The sequence below is a fragment of the Petaurus breviceps genome, unplaced genomic scaffold (assembly GCF_028583685.1).
Source record: "Petaurus breviceps papuanus isolate PSGF00001 unplaced genomic scaffold, PetGlider_PUasm1.0 173, whole genome shotgun sequence".
NCBI classification, from domain to species: domain Eukaryota; kingdom Metazoa; phylum Chordata; class Mammalia; order Diprotodontia; family Petauridae; genus Petaurus; species Petaurus breviceps.
Genome location: NW_027185759.1, coordinates 637,993 through 658,553, shown reverse-complemented (window position 1 = coordinate 658,553; position 20,561 = coordinate 637,993). Strand labels below are relative to the sequence as shown.

The 20,561-nt window shown below is 52.6% G+C and overlaps 1 protein-coding gene and 1 long non-coding RNA gene across 2 annotated transcripts in view; one reads left to right on the top strand and one right to left on the bottom strand.

Moving 5' to 3' along the window:
- The window catches only part of SPNS3 (SPNS lysolipid transporter 3, sphingosine-1-phosphate (putative)), a 55,892-nt gene that overhangs the window by 17,785 nt on the left and 17,546 nt on the right, over positions 1-20,561 (top strand). Inside the window, exons 8-9 of the mRNA XM_069083252.1 lie at positions 2,377-2,566; positions 16,565-16,630. Coding sequence (XP_068939353.1) covers positions 2,377-2,566; positions 16,565-16,630 — 256 coding nt within the window. The remainder of the gene's footprint in view (positions 1-2,376; positions 2,567-16,564; positions 16,631-20,561) is intronic.
- Positions 12,284-14,436, bottom strand: LOC138157623 (uncharacterized). Its single transcript, XR_011167420.1, has 2 exons — positions 12,995-14,436; positions 12,284-12,562 (listed from the first exon to the last, which is right to left on the bottom strand). It is a non-coding gene; the product is annotated as an uncharacterized lncRNA (long non-coding RNA).

Here is a 20,561-nt window from a genome sequence, read left to right as displayed (position 1 = left end):
CTGAGGCAAGGCAGCCAAGGTCCTGACCCAATGGCAGAGGGCACTATCAAACCCCTATGTGAGCCCCCACTTGTTTGTCAAGGTCTGACCTCCAGCTGGGAGGCCGTATCCTGGAATGATTGCTGCATTTAGGGTCCAAGGACCTGGGTTCCAGTCTTTTCTTCTTTCTTGGGTTCAAATGCTTACTACTTGTATGAACTTGGATAGTTCATGATAGCTCCTTGGGTCTCACCTTCTTTGTATGTAAAATGGGGAGTGGTTAGTCCTTGAAGTATCTTCTGGCTCTACATCTCTCATTCTATTATTCTAATTGCCCCCATTTCCCCTCCCCATAGTGGATACATACAGTCACACAGTCTTCGAGTTGGATGGGACCTTTGGAATTATCAAGCCCACCCCAAACGAGGCTGACATCCCCATCTACCACCTGAGGGGCAGCCCTCACCTCTGGGGATGTCTCTTCCACAATGGGAGGGGGTTGATCATATGAAGCCTTGATGACATTGAGGAGTTCCCCAACCAACTTGAGGAAGGTAGAGAACAAGGGACACAGAGAAGTCAGTCACTGATCAAATTGCTGGCACATAGGAAACTCCTAGTGATGGACTAGTCAGTCAGTCAACAAACATTAATTTAGCACTTACTATGTGCCGAGCACTGTGATAAACACTGGGAATAAAAATACAAGGAAGAGGAAGAAGGAGAGGAAGAGAAGGAGGATGAGGACAGTCCTTGCCCTCAAGGAGCTTACACTCTAATGAGGGAAGGCAACACATAAAAAGAAGCTGATAAGGAGGGGTTTGGAGGAGGAGGAAGGAACTGAGCATGGTGCCTGATGTGGGTGAAAAAGGAAGAGAGGGCTGGCCTGGGCAGCCCTTAAGTGAAGAAGTCTCCTGGGAGGAGTCTCACCTCCTTGAGGAGCTGTGAGTTCCAGTATGATTGGCTGACTAAATGCATGCATAACTCCTCGAGGCTTAGAAATGGAATCTGCTCCCCCTTTGGGGGCTCTCTGGATGACTCTGCCTTTTCCTTATGCTTTCTTCCACTAAAATTTTATCAAAATTAAAAATCAATAGAGAAGAACTAAAAAGAGATTTGTACAAGAAATTGTGAACTTCTGTAATGTATAGTTTACAACAAAGCAAGGAAAGGGAACCTCTCATCTCCTTTCCGCCATGGTTTTTGCAGTCCAATTACAGTTCTGTCCATGGCCTGTCCTTCCCTGGGAGCTGGAAATGGCCTATGAAACAGCCCAAGCCAGCCTTCCAGCAGGAGCATGCAGTTCTGGGAGATTTGAGAGTCCCAGTGAGATGATCTCAGAATCTGGTCTGCCGGCAGAGAAGGGAGAGGTGCTGGACAGCTCCAGCCTTGGGACTCGTATCAGGGCTAGTTCGGGAGGAGAGAGGGGACTTTGCTAATCCAAGGAATGTCTGCCACAGGGGCAGCATCACAGCACCATGAGCCCTTCCAGAAGCATGCGACAGTCCTGGAAAAAAGGCCAGTGGGTGGCTGAGACAATATCATTGCTAAGCACCCGCTTCCTTGTAAGAACCCAGGCTTCTGGCCAGTGAAGGGAGCTTTCTTGGGTGATGAGCACCTATAAGCTGGAGAGCCCAGGGACCTAGCCTTCTGGAGAGAGAAGGGGATTTCCCACGCAAAGTGTCTCTTGGGAAGAAGAGACTTGGGCAACTTCAGGAGCAATAAGGACATGGCAGGAGAACAGCCCTTATTCTGCTCCCGATGTAGTCATACCTGACTTGGACGCTGCAGGCATAATGGGGAGGGGGTGGCCTGTCTAGTTGTCCCAAAGCACATTTTCTTCCTGAGGGGGGGGGGGAGTGGTTAGAGTCCAGCTGAAAAAGGATTTGTCATTCCCAGCGGGAGAAATGTTTAAGCTTTCTGCCTTGGGGTGGCTCTGTGGCTGCTGCATGGGAGAGCCACCAGTGTTTTCTCCTCTTTACTCCCCAGGGCTTTCCCAGTGGCCAGAACCCTGGCTTGGGGGTGTGCTAAGAGAGAGGGAAGGGGGCAAGGATGACAACACTGCTTCACCTTTCTACTGGCTTTTCTCCTAATGGCCCTGTGAGGCTGGTGGTGTGCAGGTTTTGATTCCCATTTTACAGATGAGAAAATTGAGTTTCTGAGAAGCGGCTTGTTCCAGATCACACAGGAAGCCCCAGAGAGGGTGCTGATTGCTAATCTCCCCAGGGCCCCAAGTACAGGCTCTTTCCAATGACCCTGAGAAGGCGGAGCTGCCAGGATGACTCAGGGTCCCTTGCTCAGGGTGCTCCCGGTGTGACCACCGTGGGCCATGCTTGCCTGGATGGGCCTCTGTCCTGACCCTGTGGCTAACAGAAACTCCTGTGCTTCTCCTACTAGCCTGATTTTTGGGGCACTGACCGTCGTGACAGGCATCGTTGGGGTCGTCATAGGTGCTGAGATGGCAAGAAGGTACAAGAAGCTTACCCCAAAGGCTGAGCCACTGGTCTGTGCTGGGAGCATGCTGGCAGCTGCCCCCTGCCTCTACCTGGCCCTCATCCTGGCCCAGAGGACCATCCTGGCTGCTTATGTGAGTTGGGGCTGGGGTGGGGGGGCCTGGGATAGGGCCCTAAGGAAACCAGTGTGCTTAGAGCTGCACCTCCATCTGTGAGTTCTTTCATTCATGCACCATGTTTGTGCATCTTGGAAGGGAGGTGCATGTTACAGATGAGGAAACTGAGGTGTCCCAGGCTTGGTGTGAAGGCTTCCATTGCATGTGTGTGTGTACATGTGTGTGCATGCATGCATGCATGCACACGAGTGCATGTAATTCTGCCTCCAGTATACTCCTGGACCATCTACTTTCAGGGTGAGGAAATTATTCCTAACTTGAAGCCTAAACTAAACTCTGCAGGATGCAGAGGTACCGACTCAGCCCCAGGTGCCACACAGAACTAGGTGATCCTGCTTCTCCATGGCAATCCTTCAGAACCTGAAGACAGCTCTTAGGGCCCCCACCCCCATCTCATGGTCCCCATCTCCTTCAGTGACTCCTCATGGGGCCTGGTCTCTGGTCCCTTCCCCCCAATGTTGGCTGTGCTCCTGGATAGTCTCCAGCTCTCAGCAGTGCCCAGAGACCTGGGTTCAAAAATTCATGGGCATGAGCCTCAGCCAAGTTAGGCAGAGCTCTCTGACGGGGGTGGGGTGGGGTATGGGCTATGTGGCCCAGCAGTCAGTCTGTTCACCAAGTGCCAGGGATACATTGATTGGGGTTGGTGGGTGAGGGAGGACCAAGTTCTGGATCTCTCTAGAGCTGTTGGGGTGGGGTTGGCACAGTTTCACCATCTGGGGACACATTCTGGCCACGACTCAGAGGAGCCTCTCCCATCCCTGGCTCCGTGATCTTGGATGGCTCAGCTCCTGCCTCACTGGTTCCATGGGTCTATTTGTTGGGCTGCATTTTGAGGACTCAGATGACCCATCTTGAGACTGGAAGCTACCTAGAGCCCAACTCTCTCTTCAGTGTGTTTTTGGCCAGCCTGGATGTCTGGGAGAGAACCCTTACCTGAGGGTGATCCTGAAGGGAGACGGGGGGCAGATGAAAGAGAAAGAGCATGAAGACTGAGCTGGAAAAGGTCCTAAATTGAGACCCGGGTTTTCCACAGCGCCGCTGGGGCTGGACATCACGTCCAGAAGCTTGGGCTTCTTTCATCTGGTGCCCAGGAGGATCATTGTTGTTGTATGGGGGCCCCAGCCTCTGTGGACCAGACAAGGAAGGGAGGGCAGAAGCTACAGGAGGAAGGATTCAGGTGACATTTCCTGAGGGGGACAGTGGTGTGGGCCCCAGAGTCGTTAGCTTGTGGGATTTCAGCTGGAAGGTGCCTTGGAGAGGGCTGCCAGCCCCCTCCTCTTGTGTGAAGGACGTTGAGAAGAGGGCATTCCTGGGGAGAATGGTTCTCTAAAGCTGCCGGGACAGCTGCTTGGTCCACATTACTCAGAGACAGAGCACTTGGTGAGCGTTCCAGGACTGCAGACCCACACAGTCTCAGAGTTGAGAACCCAGCCTGGATGTGAGCAGGGACCCCCACTGCATCCATCCCTTCCCACCCAGGGCTTGACCAGCCTCTTGAAGACCTGCCATGATGGGGAGCTCACTACCTCCTGGGGCTTCCTGCTCTGCTCTTTCCCAGCTCAGATCCTTAGCCAGCCCTTCCTGACCCTGAGCCTGTCTCTGTCCAGCATCTTGCCTCCTTCCATCACTCCTGGGTCAGGGGGGCAGCTGCTTTCATTCAGCTGGTTTGCAGCTGCTGACCTTGGTGCTGGGGAGCTCACCTCTTCTGTCAGGGGCTGTACATGTCTGGGCCAAAAGGAGCATGGACCAGGGGATGCTGTGAGGCAGTAATTACAGTAATTAACATTTTATGGTGAAGGCCATCCTTCCTCTTCTAAATATAAAGCCCTCCTCCCTCCTTTCCAGGAGTGGAGTGGCCTCCCCCCGAGGAGGTCTATGCTGCTCTCTCCTCCTCCAGCCTTGATTGAGACCTCAGAGGGGTCTCAGACCCGGATTCAGGCCTTGGTGCCTTGACCTCTTCTTCCAGGTGACTTTGTCTTTTGTGGGGGACAGGGACAGGTGAGGGGCAGGGCAAGACCATCTGTCATGATGATGGAAGGGGCTGGTTCAGTGGGCAGCATCCTTCTGTCTGTGGGAGCCTTCAGGCAAGGCCAGGGGAGAGCACTGGGCACTGCCACTGAAGAGAGATCCCTGTTCTGCTGTGGGTCACACTGGATGGCCTCATGTAGGATCCCTTGCTGTTCTGTGATGAGCAGAGGGAGGGCCACCTCTTTGGGGTCCTCTTTCTAACTTGGGCAGAAGGTCATACAGACTTCCCCATTCCTAGCAGTAAAAGTAAGAGACTGCTACTGACGGCTCCTCTCATCTCTGACTTCCTCCTTGTTTTTGTCACAGAAAAGTTGAGGAACCAAGATATTCTCTGGTGTTAATTGTCTAGGAGAAGGTGGGGGGGGTAGAGACAGACAGATAGAGACAGAGACACAAAGAGATGAGGGAAAGAGAGGAGATGGATAAAGAGGGAAAGAGAGACAGACAGAGAGACACTCACACAGATAGACGCAGAGAGAGCCAGGACCAGGGTGCTGTCAGAAAGCTTCTTCCCTGTTTTGATTCCAGGCAAGGATGAGGATGGGAGCACAGCCAGGAAGATGCTGCTTTCAGGAGACAGGGAGAGGTGGTGAGGGAAAGGAAAGATTCCAGAGTCTGACAGTGAATAAGAGTAGAATCAGAATAGGAGCTGGAGGGGATAGAGGGGTCCAGGATGAGCAGCTCTAGCACATTTCAGAAGCCAGTGGGAGAAAAGGCCAGAGGCACAGGTGGGTGGAGCAAGGCCTGGGAGGAGGTGAGGGAGGATGGAATCAAGGGTGTCCTTCCTCTGAGACAAAGAGAGAAGGAGGAGAACATGGCGATGATGCTGAGGTCTAAGGGGTTGAGGAAGAATTATGGCCTTGGTCTTCTCAAGGAAACTGTGTCATCTGTTGTAAGCAGGTTTATCTGTGTGAGTGTAGGGGTGAGAGAAGGTAAAACAGTGCTAGAGATTGCAGAGACAAGCAAGCAAACAGACACACACAGAGAGACAGAGAAAGAGGCAGAGGGAGAGAAAAAGAGGAGGAGGAGGAGGAAGAAGAAGAGGAAATAGTGGAAGAGGAAGAAGAGAAAGAGAAGGAAGAGGAAAAAGAAGACAGGAGGAGAATAAGAAGATGAAGAAGAGGAAGAAGAAGAGGCAGAGGAAGAACACTAGACCTGTCACAATGCCTTTCTAAGACCACATTAGTTTTTTAGGCTGCAATTTGTCCTCTGTGCATGCTGCTGTGGACACCATGGTAGGGTCAGGTGGCACCCAACAGCTGCTGAGGTCCCTTCCACCTCTCAAGTCCCATGATGCTGCCATGCCACATGATTGGTTCACATTGAGCTTGGGGGCCACTCAAGTTCCCAGGCCTCTCATTTTCACAGGAACAGTTATGTAGCCAAACCTCTTCTAAGTTTTATCTGTGAAGTTGACTGTTTGAGGCGGAATAAAATACTTGACATTTATGCATACAAAATGTCATCTGGTTCTGCCCAATTTTCTAGCCTACCAAAATCTCTTAAAATTTTATGGATAGCTTTCATTTACACATCACCTTCATTTCCCAAAACATCCTTCCCCCTCTCCCCCAGAGAAAGTCATCTCACACAAAAGACAAGAAAAGCAATGCAGTAGAATGAGCCAACGTTGCATTGATATGCAATCCGGCTTTGGGTTATGGAGCACTCATACAGAGAATGTGGAGAGGTACATTCTGGGGGGGGGGGCTAACCAGCAAGATCTTGTTGGATTTTAATTTGGACATGGCATGTTAACTTAGTCCACTATGTAAATTCTTTCTTGCAAACCCCATTTATGTAATCTAGTCTCTTCCATTGCTTCTCTCCCTTCTCTCCGTTCCAGTGCATCCCTCTTCCCCACACTCACATTGTTCTTTTGAGACCATGCAAATACGATAGAACACACCCAGGCTCTCTGTCCAATTAGGTTTTCTCTCAGATTTTGGGCAAGAACAAAGCTCTGAGGGAACATGTCTCTTCTCCTCCTGGACGGATGTGAACAGCTTAGCCTCATTTAGTCCCTTGAGAACTTTCACTTTGCTTATCTTTTTCAGCTTTTCTTGAGTCCTGTGTTTGAATGTTAAGCTTTCTGTTCACCTTCCTGTATAACGGTGGCTGCTAAATGTTGTGTGAGCCTGAATTCTTCCCTTTTGGCTGCTTGCAGCATTTTTTCCCTTCACCTGAGTCTTGAATTTTGGCTATCATATTCTCTTTTTTTTTTAAGCAATTGGGGTTAAGTGACTTGCTCAAGGTGACACGGCCAGTTATTTCTGGGTGGGTGCTAAGTATCTGAGCCCAGATTCAATCCCCAGGTCATCCCGACACTGGGGCCGGTGCTCTTACTCGCTGAGCCACCTGGCCGCCCCTATCATATTCTTGGGGATAATAAATCCCAAGATTTATTATTATTATTATTAAATAAATAAAATAAAATAAACATTTGGGGATTTTTTTCCATGAAGTAATTAGTGTATTTTTTTTTTAATTCCTAGTTTGCCCTCTGGTTCTAAGATAGCTGGGAAGTTTTTCTCTATAATTTCTCGAAATACGACATTGAGGCTCTATTTTTGTTCATGGATTCCAGGTAATCCAATGATTCTTAAATGATCTTTCCTTGAGATATTTTCTAGATCAGTTGTTTTTCCTATGAGGTATTTCACATTTTCTTCTGGTTTTCTTACTTCCAGTTTTTGGACTTTGTTTTATCATTTCTTGATGTTTTATGAAACCAGTAGCTTCCATTTGGCCAGTTCTAATTTTCAAGGAATTATTTTCTTCAGTGAGTTTTTGTACCTCTTTTTACCAAGTTGTTAATAGGTTTCTTTTATAGTTCACACTTGGTTTAAAAAAATCATTTTAGCTTCTTTAATTCTTTCTTTAACCCTTCTAGGAATTCTTTTTGGGCTCAAGTCCAGGCAAATTTTCTTTGAGGGTTTATTTATAGATATTCTTGAGCCATTTTCTTTTTCTGTGTTTGTGTCTTGAGTTTTCCTGTCACCATAGTAACCCTTCATGGCCAGGTTATTTTTGTGTTTGCTCATTCTTCCAGCCTACTTCTTGACTCTGGACTTTGATGTTGAGCTCAACTGACTTTGGGGTGTGGCAGGGAAGGATTTGTCTGAGCTTTGCCTCCTGTGTGTCCTTCTGCTGTTTTTCACAGCTCTGTCTGGAGGTCTGCAAACTTTCAGAGCTTCCAAAGGGGTGTGACCTGGGGAGGGAGCTGCTCACCGCATTCCTGATCTTAGCTCTGCAAGTTGGGTTCATTGGCTTGTGGAGAGCTGCACTCAGTCTCTGTTAGCCCCCTACAAGGTTTTGCAGGCTCAGACTGCCTGAATGGTCAGCTCTTTTGATCTTGGACCCCTGCCCTTGTCATTCCACTGCAGGCCTATGTGGGGCCAGACGTTAGCACTGAGCCACTGCTCTGCTCAGGGCTCAGAGCTGCACAACTATATTTCTGGAACTGGTTATGTGCTCATACTTAGCTGGGCCCTGTGCTTCCTCACAACCACCCCTACCCATTCTGTGTCTGTGACCTGGCACCGGGCAAAGGGTGACAGGGCTGCCAGATGGCCCCTTTTCCTGCTCCTGCTACATCAGGGTCTCCTGGATCCTCTTCTGGCCCTGGTGCTTCCTAATGTTCAGTCTCATCTGCCAGCTCCCCAGTGTCTTTGAATGTGGGGATGTTCTCTGTCACTGTTGCAGCACCCGCTTTAGTGTTCGTAGCTTTCTGTCTGTTCAAAAATCTAACTGACAGATTTTCTAGGTTGTTATGAAAGAGGTGTGCTGGGCAAACTAGGCAAATATCTTTCCTTACTCTACCATCTTGGATCTGCCTAAGCTGATGCTTCCTGCCCTAGCCTCTCTAATGGCTTCCAATCTCACATCTCCATCTGCCTTTCAGAAATCTCAGACTGGATGGCCAGTATGCATCTGAAACTCCATATGTCCAAAACAGAACTCCTTCTCTTTCCTCATAAACCGTTGTGTCCTCTTTCTTTCCCTCATCTCCTCATACCTGGAGCTTTGCAATAGTTGTTGATGGGTCTGCCTGCCTCAGGTCTCCACTCCAGTCTCTTCTCCTAAAGCACAGGTTAGAATGTGACAGCCTCCTACTCAATAAGCTCCTCTGGCTCCCTATTGCCTCCAGGATCAAATATATAAGATACTGTGGTTGTTTGGCATTCAAAGCCCTCTGTACCCTACCCCTCACCATTTCAATCTTTTCACACTTTACACCCCAACATCTACTCTTCACTCCAGCATAGCATCCTGGCTGTTCCATGGACAAGATGTCTCAGTCCAGGCATTCTCTTCAGCTGCTCCCTATGCCTAGAACATTTTCTTTCCTCCACTCTAACTACTGACCTCCCTCACTTCCTTCAGGTCCCAACTAAAATCCCACTTCCTACAGAAAACCTTGCCCAACCCCTCTGAATTCTAGCGCCTTTCTTCCCTCTAATTTTCTAGTTATCTGCTATATAACTTTTTGGATGCATATTTGCACATTGTCCCCTCATTAGATCACAAGCTCCTTGAGGGCAGAGACTACCTTTTTGCATTCCCAGTGCTTAGCATAGGGTCTGACACATAGTAGGTACATACTAAGTATTCATTGGTTGAGATCACAGAGAAAGATGTTGAATGCCATAAAACCAAGGGCAGACTCCACTATAGACCTCCTTCCAAACTTATGTCCACTTATTGATGCCTCCATCTTGGGTCTGAATCTCTCTGATAGCCCTATGGGCTAGCCCAGTGGTGTCAAACTCAAGTAGAGATTGGGGCACCAGACCTGACACAAAGATTTGTGTGGCCACATATTTATTGACTTAGAAACCACATATTACAGCATTCTCTGTGTTCTATTGTATTTCCATTTATTTTATTAAATATTTCCCAACTACGTTTTAATCTGGCTCTGGCAGCCTGGAGGGTTGCCGTTGTGTCTGCCACCTCTGGCACAGCCTACATGTCTCCATCGCGACCACAAGGAAAGAAACAAGACAGCTGGATTCTTTGCTGATGTCTAAGCATCTTAGATCTCAGGCATCCTCCAATGCACTGATCTAATCACCCTGTCTAAAGTGAGTTTCAGCTGTTCTGTCCTGTCCTGTTCTGGAGCAAGCCAGGCTGGTGTCAGGGGATCACTGTGTCCCTTCTAAATGCCCATGGCCCACAGAGGACATGGGCTGCCGATCCTCCTGCAGGGGCAGCAGGACTCAGGCCAAACCAGTGCAGGGCCAGGTGCTACAAAGGGATGCTTCATCATTATCCCAGAGCCACATCCCCAAGGCAATGCTGAAGGTGAGGGAGTTTGAGAGCAGAGTTTTCTGTAAGTGACACCCCAAAGAAGTCTCCCTGCCCATGTACTTGTTGGCCTTTCATGTTTAAATATTCTCCTTGAAACCTGGATGGTTTTTGTTGTCTTTTGGGTTTTGGTGGCCTGTAAGCTGTGCTTGTAAGCTACCTGGATTCCAGTAGGGTGATGCTTCCTGGTGCTTCTGCCTGTTTACATGGGGCTGCCATATTGACCAAGGCGGGATGTCCCCAGAATGGGGTGGAGTGCTTCTCCATGACCTCTCCTTGGGTGGGGGCAGCAAGGAGAGGAGCCAGAACTGCTGGGTCGTCATCAGAGCAGATTCAGGAGTAGGAGTTTTGGAGGGCAAATAGACCAGTCCACCTCACTTTACAGATGAGGGAGCTAAAGCCCAGGGAAGGAGGAAAAGTCAGTGGATGCTAGTGAGTGCCTGAGCAGGGCATTGAGGTGGCCAGAGGGACCTATGTGCCCATGGCTGCGTCAGAACTCTGGACAGCGCCCAGCCCACCCTGGGGCTGCTGACTCCACACAGACACACTGTCTCTTCAGCTGTCACCCTCCCTCCCCCACTTTGGCTTCTCATCTTCTGTGAGGAAACACATCAGCTCTTGCCCAGCCTTCCCTGCCAGCCCCTGGTTGGGGGAGGTCCCTCTCTTCAGGGCTCTGCTCAGGGTAGAGGTCGGACTTCTGCCCCACCTCAGGTGGTGTGGCTGGTAGGCAGGCCCAAGTGCCCCAAGTGTCGGGCCAGGGGATGCTGGAGACACTGGGAGGCAGCTGGTCCTAGGGCCAGGAGCCTGGCTTGGACATCAGAAGGCCCATGGTTCTGAATCCCAGGCCAGGTGTGACCTTGGGAAAGCTATGCCCCTCCTCTGAGTCTTGTTTATTTGTTGGACTAACGCAGATTAATGATGATGCTTCCTTCTAACTCCAAGATTCTGGGCCACTTTCTCTCTGGGACCTCAGTTTTCCTCTCTGTAAGTGGGGCTGAGTTCCCCACCTCACAGGGACACACAGGAGGATATGGTAAAAGTGACATGCTGGATTGTGCTCCAGGATGAGAAGGATAGTTCATGTGATCCGTGAGCCACACACCCCACATCCTGGGCTGGAGGTTGGCATCAGAGTCCTGCCGTGCTCTTGGCTTGCTTGGCACCCGCTCCTTCCATGAGGAGCTGGTGGGCAGGTCTGGCACTGGCTTGGCATCCTCTGGACTTCCTTCATTCACTCTCTCCCCATGCACGGTGTGGGCACCTGGGCCTGCCGCAGTGGCCAGCTGGTGGAGTGAGCCAGTGGATGAGGGCTGGAGCTGCCTTGCCATTTGCCTCATTTTTCTTTGCCCAGTCTCCCCTCCCCAGTCCCCACGGTGCCAGGAAGATGGTTTTCTGCAGCAGATTTTAGGGCCAGAAGAGGTTTTTATTTTTTTTTTTGCCAGGTGGTACCCAGCAGAGAGGAAGACTGGGGACAGAGTCTTATGCCAAGGTTAATAAATCTGAGCCAGTGTCCAGGGGGTGCAGCTGCTGGAGCTGGTAACAAGTTGCTGTGAACCTCCTGATTCCCCTAAGGTGGGCATCTGCCTCCTTTCTTTCTTAGCAGCTAGTGGCACAGTAGATAGGGCCTGGAGTCAGGAGCAGACACTGACTAGCTGTGGGACTCTGGGCACCTCACCTTCCCCTGCTTGCCTCAGTTTCCTCATCTGTAAAATGGAAATAGTGACAGCATTTCCCTCCTAAGGTTGTTGTGAGGATCAAACAAGATATATTTGTAAAGCGCTTAGGTGAAAACCTGGCACACAGTAGGTGGTGCATAAATATCATCTCTTATCATTTCTCCTCTGCCTCCTACTGGGCTCACTGGTTGAACACACTGGCCCTTCTCAGTGCCCGGGCAAAGAGGCCACGTGTATGTTCAGGAGCACCCTCTTGGTCTGCTCTGGCTCCCAGACTCAGCCTGGATCAAAGGGGGTGCTTAGCGGTGGGGCTGAGTCGGAAGAGGGAGCAGAGTTTATGGTTTCCCTGCCAACCAGGGCAGGGCCAGGCCGCAGGGAGGAGGACCCTGATCTTGGATGCAAAGGCCGGTGCCTTAGCACTGAGGCATTCATTTGTTGTGGGTCACTCACACTTTTTGCTGTTTCCCTTGGATTCAGTCTCTAAGCTTAGAGTGTAACTGAGGCAGAGAAGGTGGCTGTCTGCCCCACGTAAACTCGATTTATTTAGTTGGTGTGCCATAGAGATGCCTTTATTTAAAAAATATTTGGATGTTTCTTTTTCAGCTCCAAATTCTGTCCCTCCTTCTCCCCTCCCCCTTTCCCCACCAATTGAGAAGGCAAGAAACATGAGGCCCTTTATTCAAATGAAGTCACGAACAACTTATTTCCACCTAATGTAAGTTTTCTAGGGCTCTGAACAGCTAGCTAGATCCACATCCCTCTCAGTCTTCCCCTGGGCTCCAACTGTCCAACTGCCAGGGGGCTTCTGGGCTGGCTCAGGCTCCATCTTCCGGTGGGCAGTGGCCCATTCATTCCAAGACGGTTCATTTGAAGAACAAAGGGACAAAAGTTACCTCTTTCAGAACAAAGGACAGAGCTGTTGCCTGTTCCAGGTGCACACCTAGATGGAGACCCCTCCTCTCAGTTTAACTTCAGAGGCAGCAGCAAATCTATGGCCACTGGCTCTGCCCTTCGCCTGGCCCTCTGCCCAGGTCTGCAGTCGCCACCTCTGTGGGGGCCCCCACCGGGCTCCCACCTGGATTAACACAGACGCTTCCTAACCAAATCCCTTGCCTCCACCCTGCCCCCTTTCCCAGCCTCCCTTCACACAGTTGTCCTGAGGAAGGTTCAGGAGACATTTTGCTCATGTAACTTCCTGTCCTTAAAACCTTAAATTGTGCCCTGCAGTGATCAGATGAAACACAAGCCCTTTGCCCGGCATTATCGGACTCCCGGTCTGACAACAACACTCCTACCCCTCCTCCACAGTCCAGGCCACCTAGACTTTGTCACACATCCCCCTTTCCTTGTCCTTCCATTCCAGTCTCCACACCTTTGCTCACAGCATGCTCATCCCCGTTCTGGAAACAGATGTGTGTGGGGGACTCCAGCTTTGGCACACGGCAGCTTAGACAACAGAGGGGCCAGAGGCTGCACTCGGAGGCCCTGCCTGCCTCTCTCCAGCTCCTTCCAGCTCCCATCATTGGGGAATTCTGCCCGAGCCTGGTCTTTCTGCATTGTTCTCTCTGGGAGGCTTGCCTCTGCTTCTGAGCATGCTGCAATTACATAGAGTGTTTTTCTAAGACCCACCTTTGTCCTCAGGGGCCAGTTTGAGGAGGCCCTTGGAAAACCTGTCTTGTTACATCGTAGTCTCACCCATCCCCTGTTGACCAACACTGGACTCCAAGTGACAGACTCTTGGCTGTTCCAGAAAAACAAGTCCACTCTCAAGGGACAAGGGACAAAGGACAAAGGATCTCCACCTTTGTGGCTGCTCAGAAGAATGTACTGAGGGTGACTCCCCACAATGCGCCATGGAGGAAGTGTAGTCTTATGGGAAGTAGCTTGGCCTGGAGCCGAGACACCTGAGTCCTCTCCTTACTTAGCTCTTGTCAGGGACTCCTTGTGGGGTCTTGGGTCAGCCCCTTTGTTTCCCTGGGCCTCAGTGTCCTCATCTGTGAAATGGAGATAACCATCCCAGGAGCACAGCCCTGCTTGAAGGACTGCTGTGGGAATCTGCTTGTGGAGTCACAGGCATGAAGGGCTTCTGGGCACTCCAAGGGCACTCTGCTCTGGGCTTCCTCCAAAGAACTGGCTCAGAGCACTCTGAGGTTGGCAAAGCCCTTTCTTCATGATGTCCCCGTGAGGGAAGGAATGTAAGGGCTATTGTCCCATTTTACAGAGTGGGAAAATGAGGCTCCACATTCTATACCCAGTTGGGTGAGAAGTACAGAACCAGGACATCTGACAGAGCAGGGCTTTCCCTTGCCCTCATGGCTCATGTCCCCAAAATTGCCTTGTTAGACGTCCCATGACTGCTCTGCCTCCCCCTGCCCCCATGGCAAGTGCTGGCAGGGTTGCAGAAGCCTCCCACAAAAGTCTAGGCCCAAGCAGAGCAGTCCAGGTTGCCATGGGGAGAGCTCTGTGAATAGGGTTGGATGAGGAAGGGGGACTTGGCTTTGCTGCCTTTCTCAGGAGTAGGGGACATTGGAGGAGCCGCCGGGGAGCTGAACATGGTCAGAGAAGGCAGAGCCAATGAGGAAGTTCAGGCTGAGGCTCCAAAGCCATCACTGGGTGTGAGGACCATGACCTCAGTGAGGTGACCGGCCAAGGCAATGAGGGCAGAGCCTAGGAAGAGAGAGGGGACCTGGAGATGGAAGATGGCCAAGCGGGCCAAGGTGCTGGGGACAGCAGCATTCAGCTTGGGAATTCAGGCCTCTGGTAGTGATGGACCCCAGTGGCTTGGCTGGTCCTTGGCCACTGACAGCCCACCGTGGGGACTTGTCAGCTTGGCAGGACCTGCTATAACTTGGGCTGGACAGTCTGGGTCCCCTCCAGCCCCCAGGAGGCACCCATGGCACCCAGAGTGCAGGAAGGTGTGGTCAAACAGTGGGTCCAATGTCACCATCACAGGCCCACCTCATGCTGTATCTTGGTTGGGGTACCCTGAAGATGAGAATGGAAACTCGGCAGAAAGGGGGCACCCTTGTGCCCAGTTTTCCCGGGATGTGCCTCCTGCAAGGAGCCAGAGGCTGAGGGGCCGTCCAAGTCTGCCTAAGCAGGAGGTCCGATTTGAACTTCTCCCACCAAAGTCAGCTGTGCCCGGCCCTCCCCAGCCTCCATCTGGTCTTTGTAAAGCTGACTTTTTGAGCCTAGGTGTAAGACTTTACATTGACAGAGCTCAGACTCCAGCACTGTGTCAGGCACGGGTCTTTGATGGTTCCTCTGACCATCGTTTCTTCATCTTGACTTTCCGCAGGGAGTCATGGAATCCAAAAGGAGATTCTTGTCTTCAACATGGCCCAAAGGCTCTGTTAATGGCCCTCGAGGAAGGGAAGCCTTCCCTCTCCCCACCGCTCTGGTCCTGTCCTCTGGCTCAGGGTCTGACAGACAGCTGGGCACTCTGCAGCCACATGGGCAGGGAAACCCCAGGCACTGAGCCTGCCTCCAAATGGAGCTCTTGTCCCTCAAGTGCTGCTCAGGCCAACAGCAGCATGGCCCAGTTCTGGGGATAGGGGAGCGATCCCATCTGTGGCTAGTCCTTTCTAGGATGACGAAGTAGCATCTCCTTCTCCCCGGGCCCCATGAGGGCCCCAATAGATGATACAGGACAAGACCAGGCCAGAGTGAGGCAGGGAGCTTCTGGGAGCAGGCAGATGCTGGCCAGTGGGTGGTGGGCCTTGGTGCTGGATGCCGAGGGACCTGGCATCAAGCCTTCCCTCCCCTAAAGCCCAGCTCTGGTCACAGATACACACTGTCTGGGCTCGGTTTCCCAGATGTAACAAAGTTCTTTGCTCCATATTTAGTGCGAACACCTACCCCAGAGTCTATGGGAAGGTCTAGGAATAGAGTCAGACCTGAGTTCAAATACAGCCTCAACCACCAGCAGTGTGACTCTGGGCAAGCCTCTGCTTTCTGCTGCAGTTTCCTCTGAAAAGGAGGTAATAATAGCTTCTACCTTCCGAGTTTATTATGAAGATCAAACGAGAATGTTTGTAAAGTGCTTTGTACATCTCAACGTGCTTGATCAACACTGGCTAAAAATCTAGTAACAAATGCTCATAGAGCCTCAGTGTCCTCATCTGGTCAGTGAGGACGCACAGTATGACTGCTGGACCATGGGGAGGGTACCTGTGACAGCCCATTGGGAGCAGGGCTCCAGCAAGCAGACTGCTTTTTAGGGGGTGAGGAGAGGGGAGAGTCCAAGGGCATGGGAGGCATCTGGGAAACCCCAGCAGAATCCAGAGGTAGTGGATGGGGCAGGGATCGGCCGTGAGCAGCAGGAAAGGGCAGAGATCTTTGAGGCTCTTGGAACCAGGCTCTAGTCCTGGGCTAGGGATTGCCATTGCTTCTCTCCCACACCTGGGGGAGCTCAGAGCTGAGAGGGCCCTCCAGGAGCGATGGAGGCAGCCCAGAGAGGGAAGGGAACCGTCCCAGTGAAGAGCCAATGGCTTGGCCTCCACCCATGACATCCATGGTGCTGACTGGGCTGGCTAGAGAGATGATGAGGCCTCAGGTCATGGACACACAAAGAAAGAAGTTAACCAATGCTTTTTGGCTTGACTTGTTGACTCGCGAGGTGGTTTGAGTCTTGGAGTAGATCTTGGGGCAGAGAGTGGCAGGGGGAAAAGCCCAGGCCTGCTGCTGGCAGAGCCCTGGCTCTGTCTACCATTGCCCAGCCATGTGGCTGTTTCTAGGCTTCCCTCATGAGGAGCAGATGACCAGTGGGTGGGGGTGGAGGTGCCCCTGGCAGTGTCCATGCTAGACTGAGGGCCCAGTCCAGGGGCAGGAAGGAAGGATAGGCCAACCTGGCCCTCCAGGTGCTTACCTCCAAAGGTGGGGTGGGGGGGTGGGGCTTCTCCATGCAGAGAAAGGGCTGGAATGATGATGGTTCTGTCCACAGGTCTTCCTCACACTAGGAGAGCTCCTTCTCTCTTTCAACTGGGCCATTGTCGCTGACATCCTGCTGGTAAGTCAGTCTGGTCTCCAGGGGCTGTGCCTCAGGCTGATTCTGGGAGGGAAGAGCAGTCAATACCCAGTACTCTAGTGAGCTGGATGTGGGTCGGGGGAGAACTGTGTTCAGGGCTCCTGAGGTCAAACCCAGGCCTTGGCTGCAGCAGAACACAGTGGTGCAGGTGGGGGAGGAGGTAGGGGAGCAGTGTAGGACCCAGCCCTGGCTGGGCACAGAGTCTCTCAGTTGCCGTGGAGGCCAACCCAGTGCCAACTCTCCCTCCTTGCCTTGCTGGACTTCCGGGAGTGACCCTACTGTCCCATCGGAGCCCTTTGCCTTGGTCAGTGTATCCATCACTAGTCTGCAGTGACTGTTTTCTGGGAGTTTCAGGCCTCTGCTGGACAGGGATGGCTACCTCTGCTTTGTGGGAGTTCACAGGCTAGTCTGAGTGGAAGCTACAGGAGATCATTTCAAAACTGGGCTGGTCATTTCTAGTGTTAATGCTGTATTCCTTTGAAGACCCTTAGATCATCGGAGGATGAAGGAAGGAAGGAGGGAGGGAGGGAAGGAGGGAGGGAGAGAAGGAGGAGGAAGAGAGGAGGGAGGAAGGAGGGAAAGAAGGAAGGAAGGGAGGGAGGGAGAGAAGGAGGAGGAAGAGAGGAGGGAGGAAGGAAGGATGGAAGAAAGAAGGAAGGAAGGAAGGAGGGAGGGAGGGAGGGAGGAAAGGAAGGAAGGAGGGAAGGAAGGAGGGGGGATGGAGGGAAGGAGGAGGAAGAGAGGAGGGAGGAAGGAAGGATGGAAGGAGGGAAGGAAGGAAGGGAGGGAGAGAAGGAGGAGGAAGAGAGGAGGGAGGAAGGAAGAATGGAAGGAGGGAAGGAAGGAAGGGAGGGAGGGAAGGAAGGAAGGGAGGGAGGGAGGGAAGGAGGAGGAAGAGAGGAGGGAGGAAGGAAGGAAGGAAGGAGGGAGGGAAGGAAGAAAGAAAGGAAGGAAGGAAGGAAGGAAGGAGGGAGGGAGGGAAGGAGGAGGAAGAGAGGAGGGAGGAAGGAAGGATGGAAGGAGGGAGGGAAGGAAGAAAGAAAGGAAGGAAGGAAGGAAGGAGGGAGGGAGGGAGGGAAGGAGGAGGAAGAGAGGAGGGAGGAAGGAAGGAGGGAAGGAGGGAGGGAAGGAAGAAAGAAAGGAAGGAAGGAAGGAAGGAAGGAGGGAGGGAGGGAAGGAGGAGGAAGAGAGGAGGGAGGAAGGAAGGATGGAAGGAGGGAGGGAAGGAAGAAAGAAAGGAAGGAAGGAAGGAGGGAGGGAGGAAGGAAGGATGGAAGAAAGAAGGGAATAAACATTTGTTAGATGCTTACTATTTACCAGGCCCTGTGGTAAGCACTGGGGATATCACTACCAGCAAAAAGACAGACAGCCTGCCCTCAAGGACCTTCCGTTTTGATGGGGGAGATGACACACAGAGGGAGCAGGAAAGGCAGAAAAGGGGAGAAGGAGGGCGTCAATGGCAGGGGTATCATTGGAAGGGAAAGTCAGGAGCGAGGCCAGGAGGGGAATGGAGGCCATGGAGCATCTGGGCCCCTCCACGGAATGGTGGGTCCATGAGGGACTCACCATGGGGGGGTGGTAAGGGGAGGCCAGGGAGGCCATTCCAGGAGGAGGAGGCCCTCGGTTCTGAGGACAATCAGAGCAGGAGCAGGCAGAAGAGGAGGCCTGCTCAGGAGTCCAGAGAAAGTCACCACAGCTGGGGGAGGCCTGCTATGGAATGGTTCCAGGACAGTCTCGATTCTAGCCTCAAAGCCTCAGAGCCAGAAGGCCCTCCCGTTCAGCTGGTCCTGCCCTAGAAGCTCTGTGCCATAGCCAGCAGGTGCTTCCCTTTAGGGGGGTTGCCGGGATGCACTAACACTCCCCTACCACCAGCAGCCCATCTCTTGATCGCCACTGTCTGTCCTCATCTGGCCCAGATGTGAGCTGGGGAGAAGGGGCCGGCCCTCTTTCAGGAGCACCCGCCGTCTCCAGGGCTCTGCTCGCTGCCCACTCGGCCCTCCACTTTGCGCAGGCCTCTCCCTCTGGGGGAGGTTTTCTTTTCAAAGCAGCCCCTGATAAGGCTCCCCCCCCCCCACTCCACTAAAGAGACCTGCCGCTCTTTGGGCAGCCTTGGCAAGGAGGTTACACAAATCAGTCAGTAATTCTCTTTTGTCCAATTGGAGCCCCCAGGCAGAGAAACATCTCTGGTGAATATGTGTATGTGTGCACGTGTGAGTGTGTGTGCATGTGTGCACGTGTGAGTGTGCATGTGCGCGCACGTGTGTATGCACGTGAGTGTGTGGCGTGTGTGCACATGTGAGTGTGCATGTCTGTATGCACGTGAGTGTGTGCACGTGTGAGTGCGTGTGTGCACGTGTGAGTGTGCATGTGTGTATGCACGTGAGTGTGTGCACGTGTGAGTGCATGTGTGCACGTGTGAGTGTGCGCGTGTGTGTATGAGTGCGTGTGTACACGTGTGAGTGTGTGAATGCGTGTGCGCACGTGTGAGTGTGTGTGCCTGTGTGAGTGTGCATGTGTGTACGTGAGTGTGCATGTGTGAGTGCATGTGTAAGCGTGCGTGCGTGTGCTTGTGTGCACGTGTGGGTGCGCCTGTGTATGTGAGTGTGCGCTTGTACACTGCAGTTTAAGCAAAGATCCGTCTTGCTTAGGCATTTCCCCTCAGCTGCAGGTTGTACAAGCACACACAGTGATTGTGATGGCGGCTCAGAAAACCAGCTTTGAAACAGAAAGGAAACGAGAGTTCGCCTAAGCAATAGAGATTTGGGGAGCCTGCCCGGCTGCCTCCAAGCGGTGGGGGGCGGAGTGAGGGCTGCCCCCAGCCTCGGGCTCAGCCCCCAGCAAGTCAGGTCACGAGGAGGAGGGGTGTCAGTGCGCTAAGCCCAGAGAAGCCCTAGGTCAGCACAGAGACAGATAGCGCTTGCCCTCAGGGAGCTCACTCTCTGAGGAGCAAGACAACCCCCAGTCAATGTGTCTGACGTGTGTCTGCTGTCTGCGGGCATTCTGCCAAGCCCTGGGGATGCCGGGCCCTCCCCGAGCTCAGGCTCAAGGGAGAGACTGGCCAAGGACCGGGCAAGGAGCAGAGCCTGAAGGACACGTGGGAAGGGGCAGCAGAGGGAGGGCGGGCTCGGATTCTCTGTCCTCCACCTGCTTTCGGGTTGATGTGCCTCTCCCACGTGCACATGCACACACACAGAGACGCACACCCCCACCACACCACACTCACACAGAGCACACACACACCACACACACTCACGTACACCCACAACCCCCCACGCACACTCACACACCACACTCACACACACCCACACACCACACTTACACAGAGCATACTCACACACACCACACATACTCACATACACCCACACCCCCCCACCCACACCCACACACTCACACACACACCACCTGCTGGATGTCCAGAAGGACACCTTGGGAAAGGGAAGAGGCAGACATACCTTCAGAGAGGCATGGGGCCACTGGAGTGGCAGTGGGGCTTGGCGCGCCCAGGGCAGCTGCGAGGGAAGGTCTGCTCCGCTGCTGGCCTCATGGTTCTTTAAGCTCTGGCCTGGCTGCTGAACCACGGAGCAGTTCTTCTGTCGGGATGGACCCTGGGGGGGCTGGGGGGCTCCCTCGTGTCCAGTGGTTTCAGAACCGGCCCTCAGGCAGCAGTCTGAGCGGCCTGCCTCCCCCACCTCTCTGCAGAGGACTGCCTGACTCTGGGATGTAAGGAATGGGAGGCTGGGGAAGGTTGTGGAGATCAGCTAAGAGCAGTCAGACCTTTGTGAGGACAGAGCAGACCAGAGAGGGGAAGGGGTGTGAGGCCAGAGCTCGGCCCTCTGGGCAGATGGCCTAGGCTCTTAGCCAGGCTTCTTCTTTCTCCTCCAGCGAGTGAGTCTCCTCCGCATGAGGCCTGGTG